Below are 17,994 nucleotides of genomic sequence, written 5' to 3'. Positions count from 1 at the left end.
CTAAATGGTTTTTTTTTTTTTTTTTTTAAAGGAGGAATATTGCATCATTTGTAGAAGTTTACGTACACAAATTGAAAAATAAATAAATTATACAAAATAACGTCTATAAAATGGGAGACTAAAATTTGAGTCTTATATTTTAGGTAATATTATATATATATATATATATATTTTAATATATAATTTAAATACATAATATTTAAAATTATTTAATTATATAATAATAATAATATATTATATAAATAAATACTTTCTCTCTAGTTTCGTAAATTGGATAAGATACTTTGAACTTAGTGAAAAATAAATTTATATATTCTCTTTTAACAAATCCGTCCGAAGTCTGCGAAGAGTAAGTCACAGACTCTGGGAGGTGTTGGACGCATGGCTTTCTGTGGCTACCGTAGGATTTTGGCTTCACGTGTGCCTCACATGCAAAGGATTACTCCTTCCTTGTCTCGTCAGGCAACTTCTTTTAATCACCTTCTATATGTTTTTTTATAAGGATTAATTTTAGTGGCTTGTTAAATTAGTGGAAGAGTCATAGAAATTGGTAATTGTTAACATCGCTTCTTGTTTGTTTCAATCATTCTGTTCAAGTTATTAGCTCTAATTGATTGTTATGCTTTCTGGGTTGTTTTGTATTTTTATAACTGCAGACTGAAGTTAGCGGGAGAATCAAAGAAGTTGGTGACATCTCAGTTTCTGTATTTTTGTTTGTTTGAATGATTTCGAACAAGTTACTTGATATTTCTGATTGTTATTAGTTGTGGGTATTGTTTGTTCCGTGAAAATGTGGTGGCAATAGTTGTCAACTTCTCATTTCTTGGTTATTTTTAAGTGATAATTTTGATAGTGTTCATTCTGCTGCTTAGTTGTTTGGTTTAGTTGTTCTCATGCTTCTTTTTCTTATTTCAATAGTTGTTTGTGCTTTGTTTTTGATTGAGAAATTGTGTGATGAATCGATTAAATTCAAGTGTTGCCTAGAGATTAGAAGATCTGTGATTGGACACAAATGAGTGAGTAATTAAAACTACCAAATGTTCAGTTTTCTTAATTTGGTTGGACATATTCTCATTATCTCACTCTCTCAGTAGACACACATAAGCTTGATTATCAGTCTTTTTTGGGCCTGTATGCCTATCTAATTAGACAAATCTGAATATCAGACAATATGATAGATAAGAAAAGAGCTGATGATTTGGATTATATATTAAATGATATGCTGTGCATATATGTTAGCTAGCCTTGGACATCTGGGCATGCAGTGTCTGATCTGATAATAAATATGAAACTGGCAGGATGTAATATTCATTTGTTGCAGATTGTGTCACACTTTAAATTCTTCCATTTTAAACAGAAATATGTATGAATTGAAAATTGGAAATCCTAGATGTGAAAAGAAAATGTGCAAAATTTGACCATGAAAGAAATAAAAAAAGAAGGTGCTAAACTATGTATTGAGGGGTAGATATCATAGTGCTGTTGTGGTACCTATGGAATTTCTTTTTATCCCCTCACATTTAAGGCCTCTTCTTTCGTACACTTTAGGATTTGATGTTTGTTCTTTGTGGCTGCATGCAGTAATTGTTTCAGATTCAGGATATATTTATTTTTTTCTTTCTATTATTGTGTTTCTGTTTGTCCTTTTAGAATGTATTCTACATGTTTGGAAAAATTTTCTTCAACGAGCACTTTGGAGACATGCAGAATTTCTAATGAAGAGAATTGAATTTCAGATGAGCACAGGGATTCAGAGTGTAGCTTCTAGGCTTCATAGTTCTGGCTTGTTACGGACACAGGGTCTTATTGGAGGCAAATGGACTAATGCATATGATGGGAAGACTTTACAGGTTTGCTCTACCAAATTTACCATTGGGAGTCCGTTGGCCTTTATTTTCCTTATGGTGTCTAGGATCTATTACCTAAAATTGACTATACTTTCTGTAAAACACCACATGTAATTCAATTTTTTTCGACAGGTTAACAATCCAGCAACAGGTGAAATTATTGCAGAGGTCGCCTGCATGGGTGTAAAGGAGACAGATGAGGCTATATCTTCAGCCTATGATGCATATAATTGTATGAATTTGAACCGGACTGCCCTGTGGCTATGTTATATATTAGAAAAAGAATCTGCTACTATGTTTGTCATACATTTTCCTGAAAAAAGTAATCTACCAATAAATTGCTCTTGAAGCTTTTGAAATTTGCAAATTGACTGTGTTTTATGTAATTTGATGAATTAACTACGTCAGGTAATAACACATGGAGAATATGGAATCAATGCCTCCATTAGTAAAATTTAATTTTCATATGTTATTCTTTCCTAATGCATTGTGTGTTTGAATGATCACTAGGTAATATTGTTCTATATATTTAGTATAATGTGGTGGAGTTTCATATACAGAAAAGGTGAAGGCAGAAAGTGAGTCTGTGCACGCGTGGGGTTGATGCTATCTTGGAAGGATTTATTCAAATTGTTTAAAATTCACAATTGATAAATCTCAACATATTGCAAATTTTTTGCTGCTGAAAATTTAAAATTATGCTCCTTGTGCTCTTGATCAAACTTGATTGGTTATGTGTAATTCTTTGTGCCTACGATCATGCCTGTGTTCAACATCACATGAGGTTTTTGTTGGTTTGGAGTATACTAGACTCAAAGTACATTTCAAAGTGAAAGCTAGTTATACTTATATATGACCTATTATCTCTGTAGCTTGGAGCAAGCTTACTGCTGCAGAGAGGAGCAAGCGTTTGCGGAAATGGTACAGTCAATATCCTTGTTTTTTGCATTTCAGAAGATTATGTAATGATCATAAAGTTGAAAACAACTACTCATGTCTTATGTGGGTAAAACATTTTATTCAGTCATATACACTTTCTAGAACATTGATTTCTTTTAGCATTTTGTTTTGCTCTTTTTAAAAGAGAGTAAAATGATCTATTTTAACGAGATTTACCATATTGCTTTTAGCACAAGTTATTGTTTGAGTGATTCTCTTTTTCTATTTATCATGAAAGCTTATCTTTCTGTTCAGATGCATATTACTCTCTTCTATTATTATCTGCTCTTCTTTGTCTAATATCAAAGTATTTCTGACTTGCTCTAATTGAAACTTTCTTTGACCGTTTAATGTCATTTTATTGTAATGCAGTTAATTCTTTCTTGAAGCTGTTGTAGTTGATTGCTTTTTTGTGCTGGGATTTATTGTTCTTAGTAATCATGATTTAAGATTTCTGCATCTATTTTAAAGGTATGATCTACTTATGGCCCACCAAGAAGAGCTTGGACAACTAATAACGTTGGAGCAAGGAAAACCTTTAAAAGAAGCCGTGGGTGAGGTAAACCATTAAAAATTTTGCTTCAAAAGATCTAAGTGATAGGCTTTAACCTTTGTGTTCTTGTTTTTCATTTTTTTCTCAAAACCATTGCCAATATTTAAACTTTGACTCAAAATCACAGGTTAGCTATGGGGCCAGTTTTATTGAGTTCTTTGCGGAGGAAGCAAAACGTGTATACGGTGATATAATACCTCCGACTCTACCTGATCGTCGGCTATTTGTTTTAAAACAGGTCATCTATTATATTTTTTATTTCTATATAATTACCATACACTAGTGTACCAATTCTCCTGTGGTATATTTTTTGTTACTTGATGCATGCCTCTGAATCGAATTTTGTCTTAGATGAACTTATTCTACTCAAACAATGCCAGAAGCTCTTGGACTTTCAAAAGGCTGCAGGTTTATGCACCTTTTATCGAACCTGCTTCCTTATTCTTTGATTTTGAGAATCTAATAAGGAAGATGAGGTTGGAAATGCTGTGTCCCATGGCTACTGACCCTGTTGTCACTCAAGTTGATTTTGTCAATTTGATCTCCTTAAACAATCATGTTGGAATAGTGGTCCTTAAATCTTTTAACTTCTAACATGTCAATAGAGGAGAGGGAAGTTGGTCATCTGTAATTGTAAACCTCTAATATCCAAATGTGCAGGATGTTTGTTAAGGCAATTATTTGCAATATGCTTGAAATGAACAATATCGGGCGCATGCTGGGATTAGTATTTCATTCATGCTGTTATTGGCATCTCTAGTGTCAATTACAACCTGTGTACTGTTTTAGCCTGCTTTCTAGTGATCTGGAACACTTATCTTTGCTGTTTGTCTAAATAAAATATTTCCTTAATTTTTATTCTTTTTTTGGGTGGATCATTCCTGATAACAGCTTTTTTTTTTTTTTTTTTTTAAAGATTTGTGTGCCACTTTGGTGGATATTTTTATTTAATATACTGTTCATCATCTTTCTGGGCAGCCTGTAGGCGTTGTCGGTGCAATTACGCCATGGAACTTTCCCCTGGCTATGATTACCCGAAAGGTGATTTCAGCTTGTTTAATTTCAGATTATTATGTTCCAAAAAGTTTCTGTTAGTTCACAATGTATAAAGTATTTTAGTTTTCAAATTTTCATCATCCTTTATTCCTGCTTGTAACAGGTCGGTCCTGCCCTTGCTTGTGGCTGTACAGTGGTTGTGAAACCCTCTGAACTTACACCCCTCACAGCTTTAGCAGCAGCTGAGCTTGCTCTTCAAGCTGGAATACCACCGGTAATTCCTATAGTGTTTCTTGTACTTTTCAAAGTCCATATGCCATATAAGCTGAATCCTTGCAGTATCATGGAATGAAATGACATATTGAGGAAAGGGTCCTGGAAACTGGTTGCACATTTTAGAACTCGATTGGGGGCATATAACATACAGTCCTATATTAATTTTGTAAGAAAATCTATAACATATAGCTTCATCAGAGTGTATTGCTGTTATAATAATGTAATATTGTTTTTAAAGAGGATGATTGATCTTAAAAAGCGTTGAACTGAGTAGTTGACTATATTATGCTCCAAGAAGTTTAAATAATTTTTTTGGGCCCATTAGTTTCTGAGTTTGAGATTACTAAAGCCTTATTGTAATATGTTGAAACATCTTAATATTTTTTTTAGTATGCTTTCTTGTTGGTGTCACTGTAAGTTTTTGAAAGATTATCGGTGTTCCAATTGTTTTCATTTTCTTGATGATGATCATAATGATCTTTGTTTCTGATTGTTTTATATTCAAATCTTTTAGGGTGCTGTGAATGTGGTTATGGGGAATGCTTCTGACATTGGGGATGCTTTACTTGCAAGTCCAAAGGTTTTTCAAGCTTAATATATACCATATGCTTTTTCTGATTAGGCATCATCAATTAACCTCGATGGGGGGATGGTCCAATGTATGAATGATGGAATATTAAATTTTTTTTTTTTCAACTTATTCAGGTAAGGAAGATAACCTTTACCGGATCAACTGTAGTTGGAAAGAAACTGATGGCAGGAGCTGCTGGGACTGTTAAAAGGGTATAGGCTATGATATTAATGTGAAGCAAAAACAAGGAGGTTTAGTGATCATCATGCAGCTTATTTTCTTTGCTCTTGTCTTCTCTAGGTATCTCTAGAACTTGGTGGCAATGCGCCCTGCATAGTCTTTGATGATGCAGACCTGGATGTGGCAGTAAAAGGAACTGTATGTCAAGGGTTTCTTATTTAAACTTACTGCAATAAGTATTCTACTTGTGTTGATATTTCTGAGCTCCATCAGTTGTTGGGGTGCTACTAAGTGGAACTTTTACATAGTTGACATCATTTTATATTGCTGTTTTACAAATCCTTTTAACAAATTGTATATAATTTGGTTTTCTAATATAATTCTTGCTTTTTTATGAAAACTGCTTTTCTATTTTTAATAAATAGATGCTTTATTGCAGTATCTTACAGATGGTAGCTTGTATTCTCTTCTTCAAACAAATTACATTCTATCTTTCAAGTGCTTAGTGGTGCTTCTTAATTGTTTCCCATTTTCTATATTCATTAAGATATATATGCCATTTTTCTGTTTGATAATGGTTTTTCTTAGTATTCTCAATACAAGTGAACTATTAATAAAACTTGTAATTCATTTTTCCAGCTGGCAGCAAAATTTCGTAATAGTGGACAGACCTGTGTATGTGCAAATAGAGTACTTGTTCAAGAAGGTATATCTAGACATAAATGAGTCAATGGAACATGGATTTACAAACTTGACTTTTTTTCTTCCCTGTAGCAATTTCAGTTTTATTATATATTTTCTGTTTTTCTTTTTATGTCAGTATTAATTTTTAAAATAAATTTTTTTCTAATTCTTGCAGACATGTAGTAATTCATATAGATGTATGTATATTTAAATTTTAGAAGAATGGTACCGTATGAATGTTATGAAAGTACTATTTTATAGAAGAGTAATATCATTTTATTCCTTTTTCATCCTCCTCCTGTGACCTTATAGGGCCTTTTTGTTCAGGTATCTATGCTAAATTTGCAGATGCTTTTTCAAAGGCTGTCCAGAATCTGAAAGTTGGGGATGGCTTTAGTGATGGGGTGGTACAGGTACTATTCATGGCTTATATGTCAACTGTTTGCATTACTGATTTTTCCATCCATTCCTATATTTCTTGATGTTGAAATCAAAAGGGATAATACTATCTTATCAGCTGATGAAATGTTATGTTGAATCCCTGTTATCATCCAAAATATATCAGTCGACTTTGAATGGTTTTCCATTTATGTGGAAAGTTTGTTCCTTTTGAAAATATGATTTAGACTTCTATGTTTTAGATTGGTTTCTTCCATAATATATTCAGTATGATATATACAGAAATTCTTTTCTTGTTTTTACTACCGCTTTCATGCTTTTGACACGTTTGAACTTCATCTTAAGTATCATGACTGACCGTTAACTATTCGTTTTATCTCAGGGTCCTCTAATTAATGAAGCAGCTGTGAGCAAGGTTAATTTTACTCTTGTAGCTTTTGGTTTCTATTAACCATTATATCTGCATGTCTCCCAACTTGAAACAAAGTTCTGCTTCATTTGATCACTTGGGATTTTGACAGGTTGAAACCTTTCTTCAAGATGCTGTATCAAAGGTGTGTTTTCTCACCTCTTCTGCTGATTATAGTTGATGTTTACTCTGTTGATATGATTTCATATGGTGTTAATCAAGCATTGTTATTTCATCTCATGCTAGTATTGACATCAATATATATGGCAGTAATTATATTTTGTCAATATAGTGGGAATCTCATTCGGGAATGTGTTAGGAAAGATATGTGTAGTTTGGTTGCATATGCTTTTTTGTTTATATATTTTCTCTCATGTTATTATGCATGCAGAAACATTTACAATGGTCTTTATTGGCATTTATCTATGTTTGATTAACATTTGCTGAAGATCATTTATGTTTATCATTTTTTTGATATAGTGCAGCTATCATTTATGTGTATTTACTGTAGTAGATGAAATCATTTCTCATCGATCATAATTTTATTGAAGGGAGCAAAAGTCCTTCTTGGGGGCAAAAGGCATAGCCTTGGAATGACCTTTTATGAGCCTACGGTTATTAGTGATGTTAATAGTGATATGCTTGTTTCCAGGTAAATATTTGACTGAGATAATTTTGAAAGTCTACAAATTGAATTGATTTGATCAGATTTAGATTTGCTTACCAAATATATCCTTAACAGTTATTATTGTAGATTAAAGATTGTGATTGTTCTTGGCATATGCTGCATTTTTAGTTAGATTTTGATGTGGTTGGTTTGTTATCTAGATTCTAGTGTGGTAAACTAATAAACAAGATGAGACCATTCTGTCTCTTTCTAGAATTTTCTTCATTTTTCTTGTCTCCAATAATTTCTTTCATCAACATTCTTGACTGTTCCAGCAGAAGAAATATATTTGTATTTGAATTGTTTACTGTTCTAGATTAAGAAGAGTCATGGAGTATTAATCCTTCTTCCCTGTTCTTTGAATCAGTAGAATTGCTAGTTCTTTGAAAAATTTATTGTAAATTGTATCTCTTAATTGGTTGCTGGACATATCTTAATGTCTTGATAAATACCGCATTTGCTGCTACAGTTGTCATTTCCCTGCTTTATGTCATATGTTTAATTTTACTGACTTTAGCGGTAATAGATTTTTTGTCAAATGGATTTCAAGGACAACAATGTCATGATGGAAATATCTAGACCCGCTAAGATTTTATTATCTTTTTATGTGCTTGTACATGTTATTCTTATGTCAGGGATGAAGTATTTGGACCTGTTGCACCACTTTTACGGTTCAAAACTGAGGAGGAGGCTATCCACATGGCTAATGACACTAATGCAGGTTCTAGTCATATCTGATCAGTAATTTGATATTTTGATGTTATGTTTTATCTTAAGGACAGTGTTATGAGTGGTCTACCTAAGTTTTATGGTTTCAATTGGTAACATATCAAAAATATAGATTCTGAGTTATTGGTGTCCTACATCCTGCAGTGTGTGTATCCTAGCAATTATTTTTAAAGAGACAATTTATCACCATAATTTTGCCTGTATAAATATGCAGGGTTAGCTGCTTATATATTTACAAACAATGTTCAACGTACATGGCGTGTTTCAGAAGCACTTGAATATGGACTTGTCGGCGTCAATGAAGGAATAATTTCAACAGAGGTGGGATTTACTCTGGCTACATGCAAAGAACATAAGTAACTGCAGATTGGCTTATTACTTGTTTGCTTCACTGTAGGTTGCTCCTTTTGGCGGTGTTAAACAGTCTGGTCTTGGACGGGAAGGTTCCAAGTATGGGATTGATGAATATCTTGAAGTAAGTAAAACAGGAGGAGATTTGAATCACATCATCATCGTTTCCTTTCTATCTCTGGGCATGTTAGGCATAATTTTTCTGTGTTGTCAATCCCATTGATCCATTCTTTCATACCATGCAGGTCAAATATGTATGCATGGGGAATATGAACCAAAATTAATCGGCAAGGTCAGTACATAGACAAACTCCAATTCATGATGCAAGTTTGAATATAGTATGACTTACAAACCTTGATATGTGTTGGTTTTTGTAAAATCAGGTGAAATAAAGTGTTTCTGGTGCAGTCTCTAGCGTCGTAGAATGGAGCTATAAATAGGGGCTGCCTCTGAGACTTTGTATCTAAATAAGTGCAATAGCCCATCTGAAAGTTTTGATTTTACTATGCATGTTGTGTCCTTGAGCTTCTTCCTGTGGTCATAAAAGAAATAAAGAATTTTGTTCAGTTTTTTATTCATATTTTATGTTGTGTCGTTAAGCTTCTTTCTTCCTGTGGGGATTTAAAGAAAAAAAAAAAAGAAAAGAAAAGAAAAGAATTTGGTTAAGTTGTTTCTTCATATTTCAACTGGGTTGTGAACTTGGATGACATGTTAGTGGGCTATGCCATGCTGTGCCGGGCCGAAAATGGTCAGCCTCAGCATGCCTGCGGCCACGCCGTGTCAAGGTCCGCAAAAGTGATGTAAATTATAATGTTTCCATACTTATTATTGGAATTTCACTATTAATTTTAAAAGATACAACAAGCATAATATCTTATCATATGATAATAAATTATTTATAAAGGCCTATTGTAGATAAGACAAGTCGATAATAAATTATATATTATCATAAATTCCAAATTAATGAGATATATATATATATATATATATATATTTGAAGATCCATAACGCACATGCACCATGTTTTTCTTCTCTTTTATTCTCCCAATATCTAGGTCAACCCGGTCAAAGCCACACAAATTTATGTAGTTGTCATCATTTAATTTTCTAATCGCTTTACTGATAAAATTAAAATTAGGCCAAATGACTTATTCCCACCTAAGCTTTAATATAAATTAAAACTCATTCTCGTTAACTTTTAAAAATTCAAATATTTATTCATCCGTTAATTTTAACTATTACAGTTAGAGGATAAAATCATCATGTAATTAAAATTATTAAAAAAAATTAAAATATAATCACATTTTCTCTCATAGTTTAAAAAATAATAATTTTCTCCCATCTAAGTTTGAAAAATAATTAGTCCCTAGGGTTTCTCTTTCACTTTCCTTTTTTAGTAAGCTTTCTCTGGTGACAGTCGACCTTTTTCCTCTGCTGTGGACAACCACCCAGACCAACCGAAAATGGCCAAATCTTTATGCATAAAGCTTTCTAAAACTACGATAAATCATGACAAAGATTAACGTGAAACTTAGATCCGCATTCCTGAAGATAAAGGACACCAAAGATTGACATTTCTAGTCAATCTTTGTCAAGATTCGTCGTCGTTTCAAGAAGTTGTCGGATTTTTGACGTTTCTGAAAATATAAACCCTAAAAATACATATGATGGGGTGAAAGATTAATTTTTTAAAATTAAGCTAGAGGGAAATTGTTAGTTTTTTAAAGCTAAGGGGGAAAAAAGAAATTTTTTTCTTAGTTTAAATAAAAATCTCTAAATGATGATTTTACCCTTAACTATAATAGCCAAAACTAACGGATGAGTGAGTATTTAGATTTTCGAAAGTTAATGGAAGTGAGTTTTGGTTTACACTAAACCTTTGTGGGAATTAGTCATTTGGCCCTAAAATTATTCAAATATCATCAAAGAAATAAATAAATTGATCTTAAATCGAATAGATAAGTTAGAATTTTAATTTGAAATTGATTCGTTTGAGTTTAATCATAGATTTAATTTGAACCAATTCGAATTAGATTCACCCTTAATTATAGACTTGTAAAACAAAATGTAAATAGTGAGATATTAGAGGGATGAAATCTTAACAAGCTGAGACATTAATTTAATTTGAAAATAATTCAATTTTGAATTCAATATGAACTAACTCAAACTTGTTTCATTTTATGAAAACAAGTTTAACTATTGGTTCAATTGTGGAGCATTCAATTCAAGCTCAAATTCAAAGTTGAGCAGTTTGGATTGAATGCAACCTTAAATAAGTTGTTTTCTACCGTTGATCTCTTATACGATTTTAATTGGGACTCTTAAATTTCTATACCGTTGATCATCCAAAATCACTAAAAGAAAAAAAAAAAAAATCTCCAGCAAGGCAGTGATGATTTAGGTAGCCATGCATGAAAATTGGAGATGGATAAAGCAACACTCACACAAAATCAATCCCCAGAAGTAATAAAGCGAGTTCTAGTAGATAGAAAAGAGAGAAGCTTTCTAAAGTATTCAAATATTATATAAGTTAACATGGAAATGGGTCCCCAAATTCACCTTCAAAGGAATATATTCATTTTAAAGAATAATTCTCTCAAGCACAAAAAGATGCTTGAATTTCAAGCAAACAATGGCCTTAACCCTAAGCCAACCTACCTACTTTTCCCACTCTATTAATATTAATATTATCAAATATGAATATATTAATAAAATTGTGCACCCAGTTTTAAATATTAATTGAGTATTTAAGTAATGTATCATTATGTGATTATATGATTTCAAATTAACAATAAAATAACACCTAATTATTTAATTAAATATTTAAAATTGAGTCTATATAACATTGTTCATATCATACACTAAAAGTTAAGAGAAATAATATATGTATTAACAGAATCTGTATTAATGGGTATTAATGCTCATATGTTATTATATAATTGAGTATTTAATTTGTTTTTAATTAAAATTATTCAATCAGATGATGATGTGTTATCCATCAATACCCATGTTGTTGATATTTTAAGTATTATTGAAAAGTTGAACTCTAACTTTAGTTCATTAATTTATATATAAAAGAGAGACAGCTAGGTATGTTGTGACAATTGTATTCTAAAGATCACTCTCCATAGCTAAATCAAATTAATGCCCGTCTCCAAGTGCCTAAATATAAACAAGTTTTATATATAGGGGTTGGCCGTATATGGCCATTTTAGGGTTCATTAGGTATGTAATTTGTATGAGTAATTAGCATTAATGGAGGATTAATTAGTTAGAAATTAAATCAAATTAATGGTAATAGGGAAGAAGGAAGATATTGATGAAGTTCTAGTACATGCAAGAAGAGAATCTTCCTTTGTTTTTCAAAGAAGAAAGCATTTATTCCCATCTGGATTTTGGTAAACAGCACACAAGATTTGACAAAAATCGTGGCATGTATAGGCTAGCTTTATATTGTTCTTACTAATCTAATCTTCAAATTTACCATGTGTTGGACCACTTAGGGGTGGATTCGAAATGATTTGGGTTTGAACAAGGGCTGACTTGAATCCATAAAGTCTAACTCAAATTGATGATAAAGGTGTTAGATAAGTAGTTGAAAAGCATTGAAGAAGAAGAAGAAGAAACATCACCAAAGACGATGAAGAAGAATTGCTAGAAAAAAAGAATTGTGATTAAAGAAGATAAAAAGTCATCAGTGAAAATAAATATGTCGATGATTTCTCAGTGACTTGACTCAAACTTGAACTACAATTACAACTATCCTATCTCGAATTTGACTCATTTTGAGTTGAGCCGAGTTGTATTAGATCTAACCCTAAGACCAATAATAATGTAAATTTATTTAGTGGTTAATTTGACCCTCATCTTGTGCAAGTTCCTTATTCATATACATGCATGCATATGGGGCAATCTTCAATTCCACAAAAGTTAGAAGAAGTTAAGCCCCAACAAGCTTAGAACAAGGTGGCTTTAAAAGAGAGAAGAGGTCCCCATATCTATATGTCATCAAAAGCTTCACATACGTTACTCGTTCTCATCCATTGATATTCACGTCTTCACATACATATTCGTAACAACCACAACCCCTAAAGTTAATTGGTCCATCCCTCTTATATTTCTTGTTCTCTAGTGCTTTCTCACTTGTAACAAAACTGAAAACATATAATCTATATTCTTCTCTAATTAACTTCAATCTTTAAGTTTGCTATATTAATTTCTTGTTCAGTTAGTTTACCGTAGAAATCATATGTATAATTATTTAGATGCAAATAAGGTGATTAGGTAATATCTTGAGGAGGGTAAACATTGACTTGACTAAGTGGTAACCTAATATATAAAAGATTATTATTGAAGTCATTTTTAGAATTGCATTCGATCCAAGCTATATAAACATACTATTAAATTGTGACAATAGAATTAGGAATCAGAAAAGCGAGAGTCAATAATAATAAACTTGATTATGAATTTGTTGATGATTATTTTAATGCCTATTAATAAGGTAAATTGTTGATATAGAATCTGAAAATCATATATCATGGATTTCTTTTTTTCTTTTTTCTAGTAAAGCATGACGGAAACCTTTTTCCTTGGTAATGAATAAAGCAAAGCAAAGTCTTTATTGTGTTCTAACTATCATAACTCTCAGTGTTATTAGTTCATGATAAGCTAAAAAGGGAATTGTACTATATGCATAAAATTGGTTCAACGTTTTTTCATTTGTTTATATATGGAAGGGAAGTGCTTCATTAAAGAAAGGTAATGTGTAACACATATGAGACATTATGATTGCCTTCAACCCATTCAGTATCTTATTGTAAGATGTATTGTCAAAATATTATCTACTTTAAACACATAGTTCGTCGGTTTTACTTTTTATATTTACAATATAAAATATATCTTAACATTTAATTTTCAGAGCTCATATAATATTTAATTAGTTTTGTTTTATTATCTTCAAGAAAGGAAAAATTACAATCCAAAATACATTTATATAATTTTAAAAGCTTATATAATATTTAATCATTTTTATTTTATTATCCCTAGGCGACGGAGGATATACGTTAATACCTAACATTTGTTTTTATATTTTGTCGATGGTATTACATTTACCATGTATATATAATGAAAAAGCTACTTCACATGCAAGTAGAGGAAGTAGAATAAAACTGTAAAGATATACGCTTTCTTTTGGTGATAGCAAAAGCTCGATACTCTACGTACACCGACATTACAGATTTATATGTGTACACTTATCAGATAGACACATAAAGATCCTCTATTCTCTCTTTCAAATGTGATTATGTAGACTTTGATTGTATATATGTCAGTATATTATTGTACGTACATCATGTTACTATGAAGAGAGAGGGAGAGCGAGTATAAATCTCTTTTGGCAAAAAGAAGGTCTGTTTATATTAGAATAGGTACACTTTATCATTTTGATTTTTAATATATTTTTTTTTTATATATGGATTGGAAGATTAACTTGTAATATATGCTTTCTAGCAAAGCCTTAAGCGGCCATTCCCTCTCCTTCAAAAACGCACCCTATTCTTTCCTATTTGCATATCGCATTTGTTCTTGAATCTCTTGGTGTTTCTTAGAGAGAGAAAGAGAGAGAGAGAGAAAGAGAAAGAGAGAGAGAGAGAGAATGTTCCAACACAAGAAGCCCTCTACTATGAATTCTCATGACAGATCCATGTGTGTTCAAGGTGACTCTGGCCTTGTTCTTACCACTGACCCCAAGCCTCGTCTCCGTTGGACTGTTGAGCTCCATGACCGCTTTGTTGATGCTGTTACTCAGCTTGGAGGCCCTGATAGTAATATTTACTTATCGTATTAATCATTCATCATCTCTTCTTCTTAATTATATATTCTTTCAATTCTCATATTTGTTTCATTTTTTGATCAAAATTTTGCAGAAGCCACACCAAAAACTATCATGAGAGTTATGGGTGTGAAGGGGCTTACGCTTTACCACCTAAAAAGTCATCTTCAGGTTTGAATTGGACGTACAATCTTAGCTTCTTTCGGTCTTTTGCTTTTGTAAAACCATGCACTTTTGCGATGTTTTCGATAGCAGGTGCTTGGCTTGATTTAATTTTTCTTTTCTTTTCTTTTGATTATTGTTTTCTTCTCTATGCTTTAGAAATTCAGGCTTGGAAAGCAACCTCACAAGGAATTCAATGATCACTCCATAAAGGATGGTAAGAGTCTAAGAGAGACAGACAGCCCACTTTGATTTCTAGGGTTTTTTTCTTCTTCTTTTCTTTCCCTTTAAATATATAATTCACAATTCTCTTTTTATGATGTTGGTTTTGGTGGCAGCTTCGGCATTAGATCTTCAACGAAACACTGCATCTTCATCTGCCATGATAAGCCGCAGTATGAATGAGTATGTGCTAATTAATTAATTAATTAACCTCAAGATCTCTATCTCTTTAATTTTATTCTTCTGTATAATCAGTTTTCAACCTCTAGAAAATTAGGTATTTTCCAAAATATATAATAATAACATTGATCACCTAAGTTTGTCTTTCCATTCTTGCTTCTGTCTTGTGGAATATGTGTGCGTTACAGTAACTCACACATGGTTGATGCGATTAGGATGCAAATGGAGGTTCACAGAAGACTTCAAGAACAGCTAGAGGTAATAATATTTATAAAGGATATGTAATTTATATACTCTTTCTCTCCTGATTCTCCATATAATATTTTTTATACGGGCAGGTGCAGAGACACCTTCAACTACGAATTGAAGCTCAAGGGAAATATATGCAATCTATTTTGGAGAAAGCTTGTCAAACCCTAGCAGGTGAAAACATGAATGGTGCAGGAGGTTATAAAGGAATGCAAAATCAGGGAGTTCCTGACGTGGGAACAATGAAAGAATTTTGTCCTTCTCTCAACTTTCCACCATTTCAAGACCTTAACATTTACGGCGGTGAACAGCTTGATTTGCAACACAACATGGATAGGCCATCGCTTGATGGATTCATGCCAAATAATGATAATCTTTGTCTTGGAAAGAAGAGGCCTAGTCCTTATTGTGGAAGCAGCAAGAGTCCTTTGATTTGGTCTGATGATCTCAGGTTGCAAGATTTGGGAACAACACCAACTTGTCTTGGACCTCAAGATGATCCTTTCAAGGCAGGTGACCAGATTCAAATTGCACCTCCATCAACCGATCTTGATTCGATATCGGACATGTATGAAACAAAGCCAGTGCTCTCAGGAGATACTATTAGTACTGATCAGAAGAAATTTGAAGCACCAGCAACAACTAAGCTTGAAAGGCCATCACCAAGAAGAACCCAAATTTCGACTGAAAGGATGAATCCTATGATGAATAATGGTGGTATGTCACAAGGAAGGAATTCGCCATATGGATGAGTATCAAAGTAGATGTATGTAAGTCATGACTTAATTAATTTAAGTTCAAATTAAGTATGAGGTTTAGGGTTTAGTGATTTATGTTAGGGCTTCCTGGATCCCCCATGATATAAATGCCATGCATGTCATGGCAAACATTAACTATTCTGTAAAACAGTAAATTTGTACTTTATTTATTTATGATCCATGCATGTCACTTATGAAACTCTACTCTTTCTTCATACAATTAATGCTTCGAAAAAATGTTGATGGGTCTATATAATCAAGTTAATGATCATAAATACATAAATTTATTGATAAGGAATTGCTTGATGTTGTGTGGTATATTTATATATAAATATATAAACAATGATATTTATATGTTTAAACAAATTGATGTATTATTATATGATTAGATGATTTAATTATTTGTTTTATTTTTAATTTAAAATTATTTAATTATATGATTATATGCCAATTTGCTTATACCCCGTCAATATCAACCCGTTTGTACTTGAAATATTATTAATCTACTAATAGATAAGACATGCATTGATCAAAATATTGTTTTCCAAGATAAATTATATTTGATAAATGTTATTTTATGTTACTAGGAGAATTTGTAAAATTGTTTTTCATGTCATTTGATTATACTCTCGGCATTGTAAGTTAACTTTTTCATGAATGAAGTTGACTATTAATAATATTTTGAATATAAACAATTAGGTATTAACGAATACAAATAAAATAATATGTTATCATATAATAAAATAATTTTAATTAATGAAAAAAGTAAATAATTAAATTATTCAACTACATAATAACACGTATTTTTATTTGTATTTGTTAGTATCCACAATTAATTTGCACATGTATTACTTATTGCCGAAACACTAATGCCCGACGCCAGAGAGAATAACCGATAAAAGGCATGCATGCTAATTAGCAAATCTTCATCAGATAAACACATGAAACATGCGTATAATGTAAATATATATGGATACATTCTTCTCTAAAAGCTTGAAGACCATGAAATGATGGCCTAGTATGTATGACAAATAATAATAATAATAAACGAAAAAAGTAAAGAGAAATCGAAGAAGAAAAGAAATTAAAGAAAGAAAAACATGCAGCAAATCTGAGTGTTTTGTGGAGCTGATAATGGTAGAGACTTGTCAATGAGAATATCGACGTGGGTCTTCATATTTTGTCATATTACTCTTGATAATGTAATAACTTTTTAAATGCTTTAACTTTTTGGTTAGTTGCTTGGAGTTAGTTATATTCTATCATTGCAGAGACAAAACTATTGGGAAAATAAGACTCTACAAGGTGAAAAAATAATTAATAAATAAATAAATAAAATCTAATAATTAATCACCACCTAGGCAAAAAATTTAGGGTTTCGGGGAACACATGCATGGAAGTAATTGATCAGAAAGCTCGCTACCGGTTAATTCCCAAACACTCAACCTTAATAAATTGTCAAGGAAGATTGATATAGAAGCTCTCTTTTTACTTGAACAAAGCAGAATTTTTTTTTATTGAAAACCGACAGATAGTATCACTCTTTCATGCTTTCTTTTTTCTTCTTTAGGTTCTCAATATTCTTTGAGTATCAAATGAAGAAGACATCTAGGTTATGCCTCATCATTTTTGTTGCCAGGAAAAATCCCTCCCTTTTCATCAATATATAATCTCATTAATATTAATACACACTTATTAGTAATTATTAATTTTACTTCGAATTATGCATAATAGATCATTTAAAGTTGTGAAGTATTATTCGTTTTGCCCTCATGACATCTCATGGCCCAAGACCTTTGACTCTTGTTTGATGATGAATTTTTGACATAATACAACCACGATCTCTCGAATCCTGTTCCATATAGGTATCTAAAACTTCAACATTACTTCTCAGTGGATACGCTTGATGAAAACATTTGAGATTATCCTTATAAATGACATCACTATTGATATTATCTCAATCTACATATAGTAAATCATTTGAAATTGGAA

At 31.8% G+C, this 17,994-nt stretch overlaps 2 protein-coding genes across 4 annotated transcripts; both read left to right on the top strand.

Moving 5' to 3' along the window:
• Window positions 1-279: 279 nt before the first annotated feature.
• On the top strand, window positions 280-9,179 carry LOC123225067 (succinate-semialdehyde dehydrogenase, mitochondrial-like). Of its 2 annotated transcripts, XM_044648914.1 has the most exons (22): window positions 280-462; window positions 657-683; window positions 1,737-1,850; window positions 1,980-2,079; window positions 2,720-2,768; window positions 3,258-3,345; window positions 3,467-3,577; window positions 4,318-4,380; window positions 4,499-4,609; window positions 5,126-5,191; window positions 5,317-5,394; window positions 5,483-5,560; window positions 6,002-6,068; window positions 6,374-6,459; window positions 6,828-6,860; window positions 6,967-6,999; window positions 7,406-7,506; window positions 8,157-8,242; window positions 8,465-8,571; window positions 8,648-8,725; window positions 8,847-8,893; window positions 8,985-9,179. In XM_044648914.1, the coding sequence occupies exons 1-21, from the start codon at window positions 382-384 to the stop codon at window positions 8,883-8,885; spliced, it is 1,596 nt and encodes a 531-aa protein (XP_044504849.1). In that variant the 5' UTR covers window positions 280-381; the 3' UTR covers window positions 8,886-8,893; window positions 8,985-9,179. The 2 variants fall into 2 exon arrangements, with proteins under 2 accessions (XP_044504849.1, XP_044504850.1); XM_044648915.1 differs by lacking the exon at window positions 657-683 and having other exon boundaries at window positions 282-462.
• A 4,921-nt stretch (window positions 9,180-14,100) lies between these two features.
• Window positions 14,101-16,201, top strand: LOC123225171 (myb family transcription factor IPN2-like). Of its 2 annotated transcripts, none has more exons than XM_044649052.1 (6): window positions 14,101-14,423; window positions 14,526-14,602; window positions 14,753-14,810; window positions 14,932-14,998; window positions 15,184-15,253; window positions 15,334-16,201. In XM_044649052.1, the coding sequence occupies exons 1-6, from the start codon at window positions 14,255-14,257 to the stop codon at window positions 15,994-15,996; spliced, it is 1,104 nt and encodes a 367-aa protein (XP_044504987.1). In that variant the 5' UTR covers window positions 14,101-14,254; the 3' UTR covers window positions 15,997-16,201. The 2 variants fall into 2 exon arrangements, with proteins under 2 accessions (XP_044504987.1, XP_044504988.1); XM_044649053.1 differs by having other exon boundaries at window positions 14,102-14,423; window positions 15,211-15,253.
• The last annotated feature ends 1,793 nt before the right edge of the window (window positions 16,202-17,994 follow it).

Source organism: Mangifera indica, chromosome 9, assembly GCF_011075055.1.
Source record: "Mangifera indica cultivar Alphonso chromosome 9, CATAS_Mindica_2.1, whole genome shotgun sequence".
Lineage (NCBI taxonomy): Eukaryota > Viridiplantae > Streptophyta > Magnoliopsida > Sapindales > Anacardiaceae > Mangifera > Mangifera indica.
This window is presented reverse-complemented; position numbering and strand designations above follow the sequence as displayed.

Excerpts from the sequence above, each read along its gene's own strand:
- LOC123225067 (XM_044648914.1), top strand. The coding sequence starts at position 382 with ATGGCTTTCTGTGGCTACCGTAGGATTTTGGCTTCACGTGTGCCTCAC. Across the intron at positions 5,192-5,316 it reads CTTTACTTGCAAGTCCAAAG|GTAAGGAAGATAACCTTTAC; the intron begins GTTTTTCAAGCT and ends CAACTTATTCAG. Across the intron at positions 5,561-6,001 it reads ATGTGGCAGTAAAAGGAACT|CTGGCAGCAAAATTTCGTAA; the intron begins GTATGTCAAGGG and ends TCATTTTTCCAG.
- LOC123225171 (XM_044649052.1), top strand. The coding sequence starts at position 14,255 with ATGTTCCAACACAAGAAGCCCTCTACTATGAATTCTCATGACAGATCC. Across the intron at positions 14,999-15,183 it reads ATAAGCCGCAGTATGAATGA|TAACTCACACATGGTTGATG; the intron begins GTATGTGCTAAT and ends TGTGCGTTACAG. Across the intron at positions 15,254-15,333 it reads GACTTCAAGAACAGCTAGAG|GTGCAGAGACACCTTCAACT; the intron begins GTAATAATATTT and ends TTATACGGGCAG.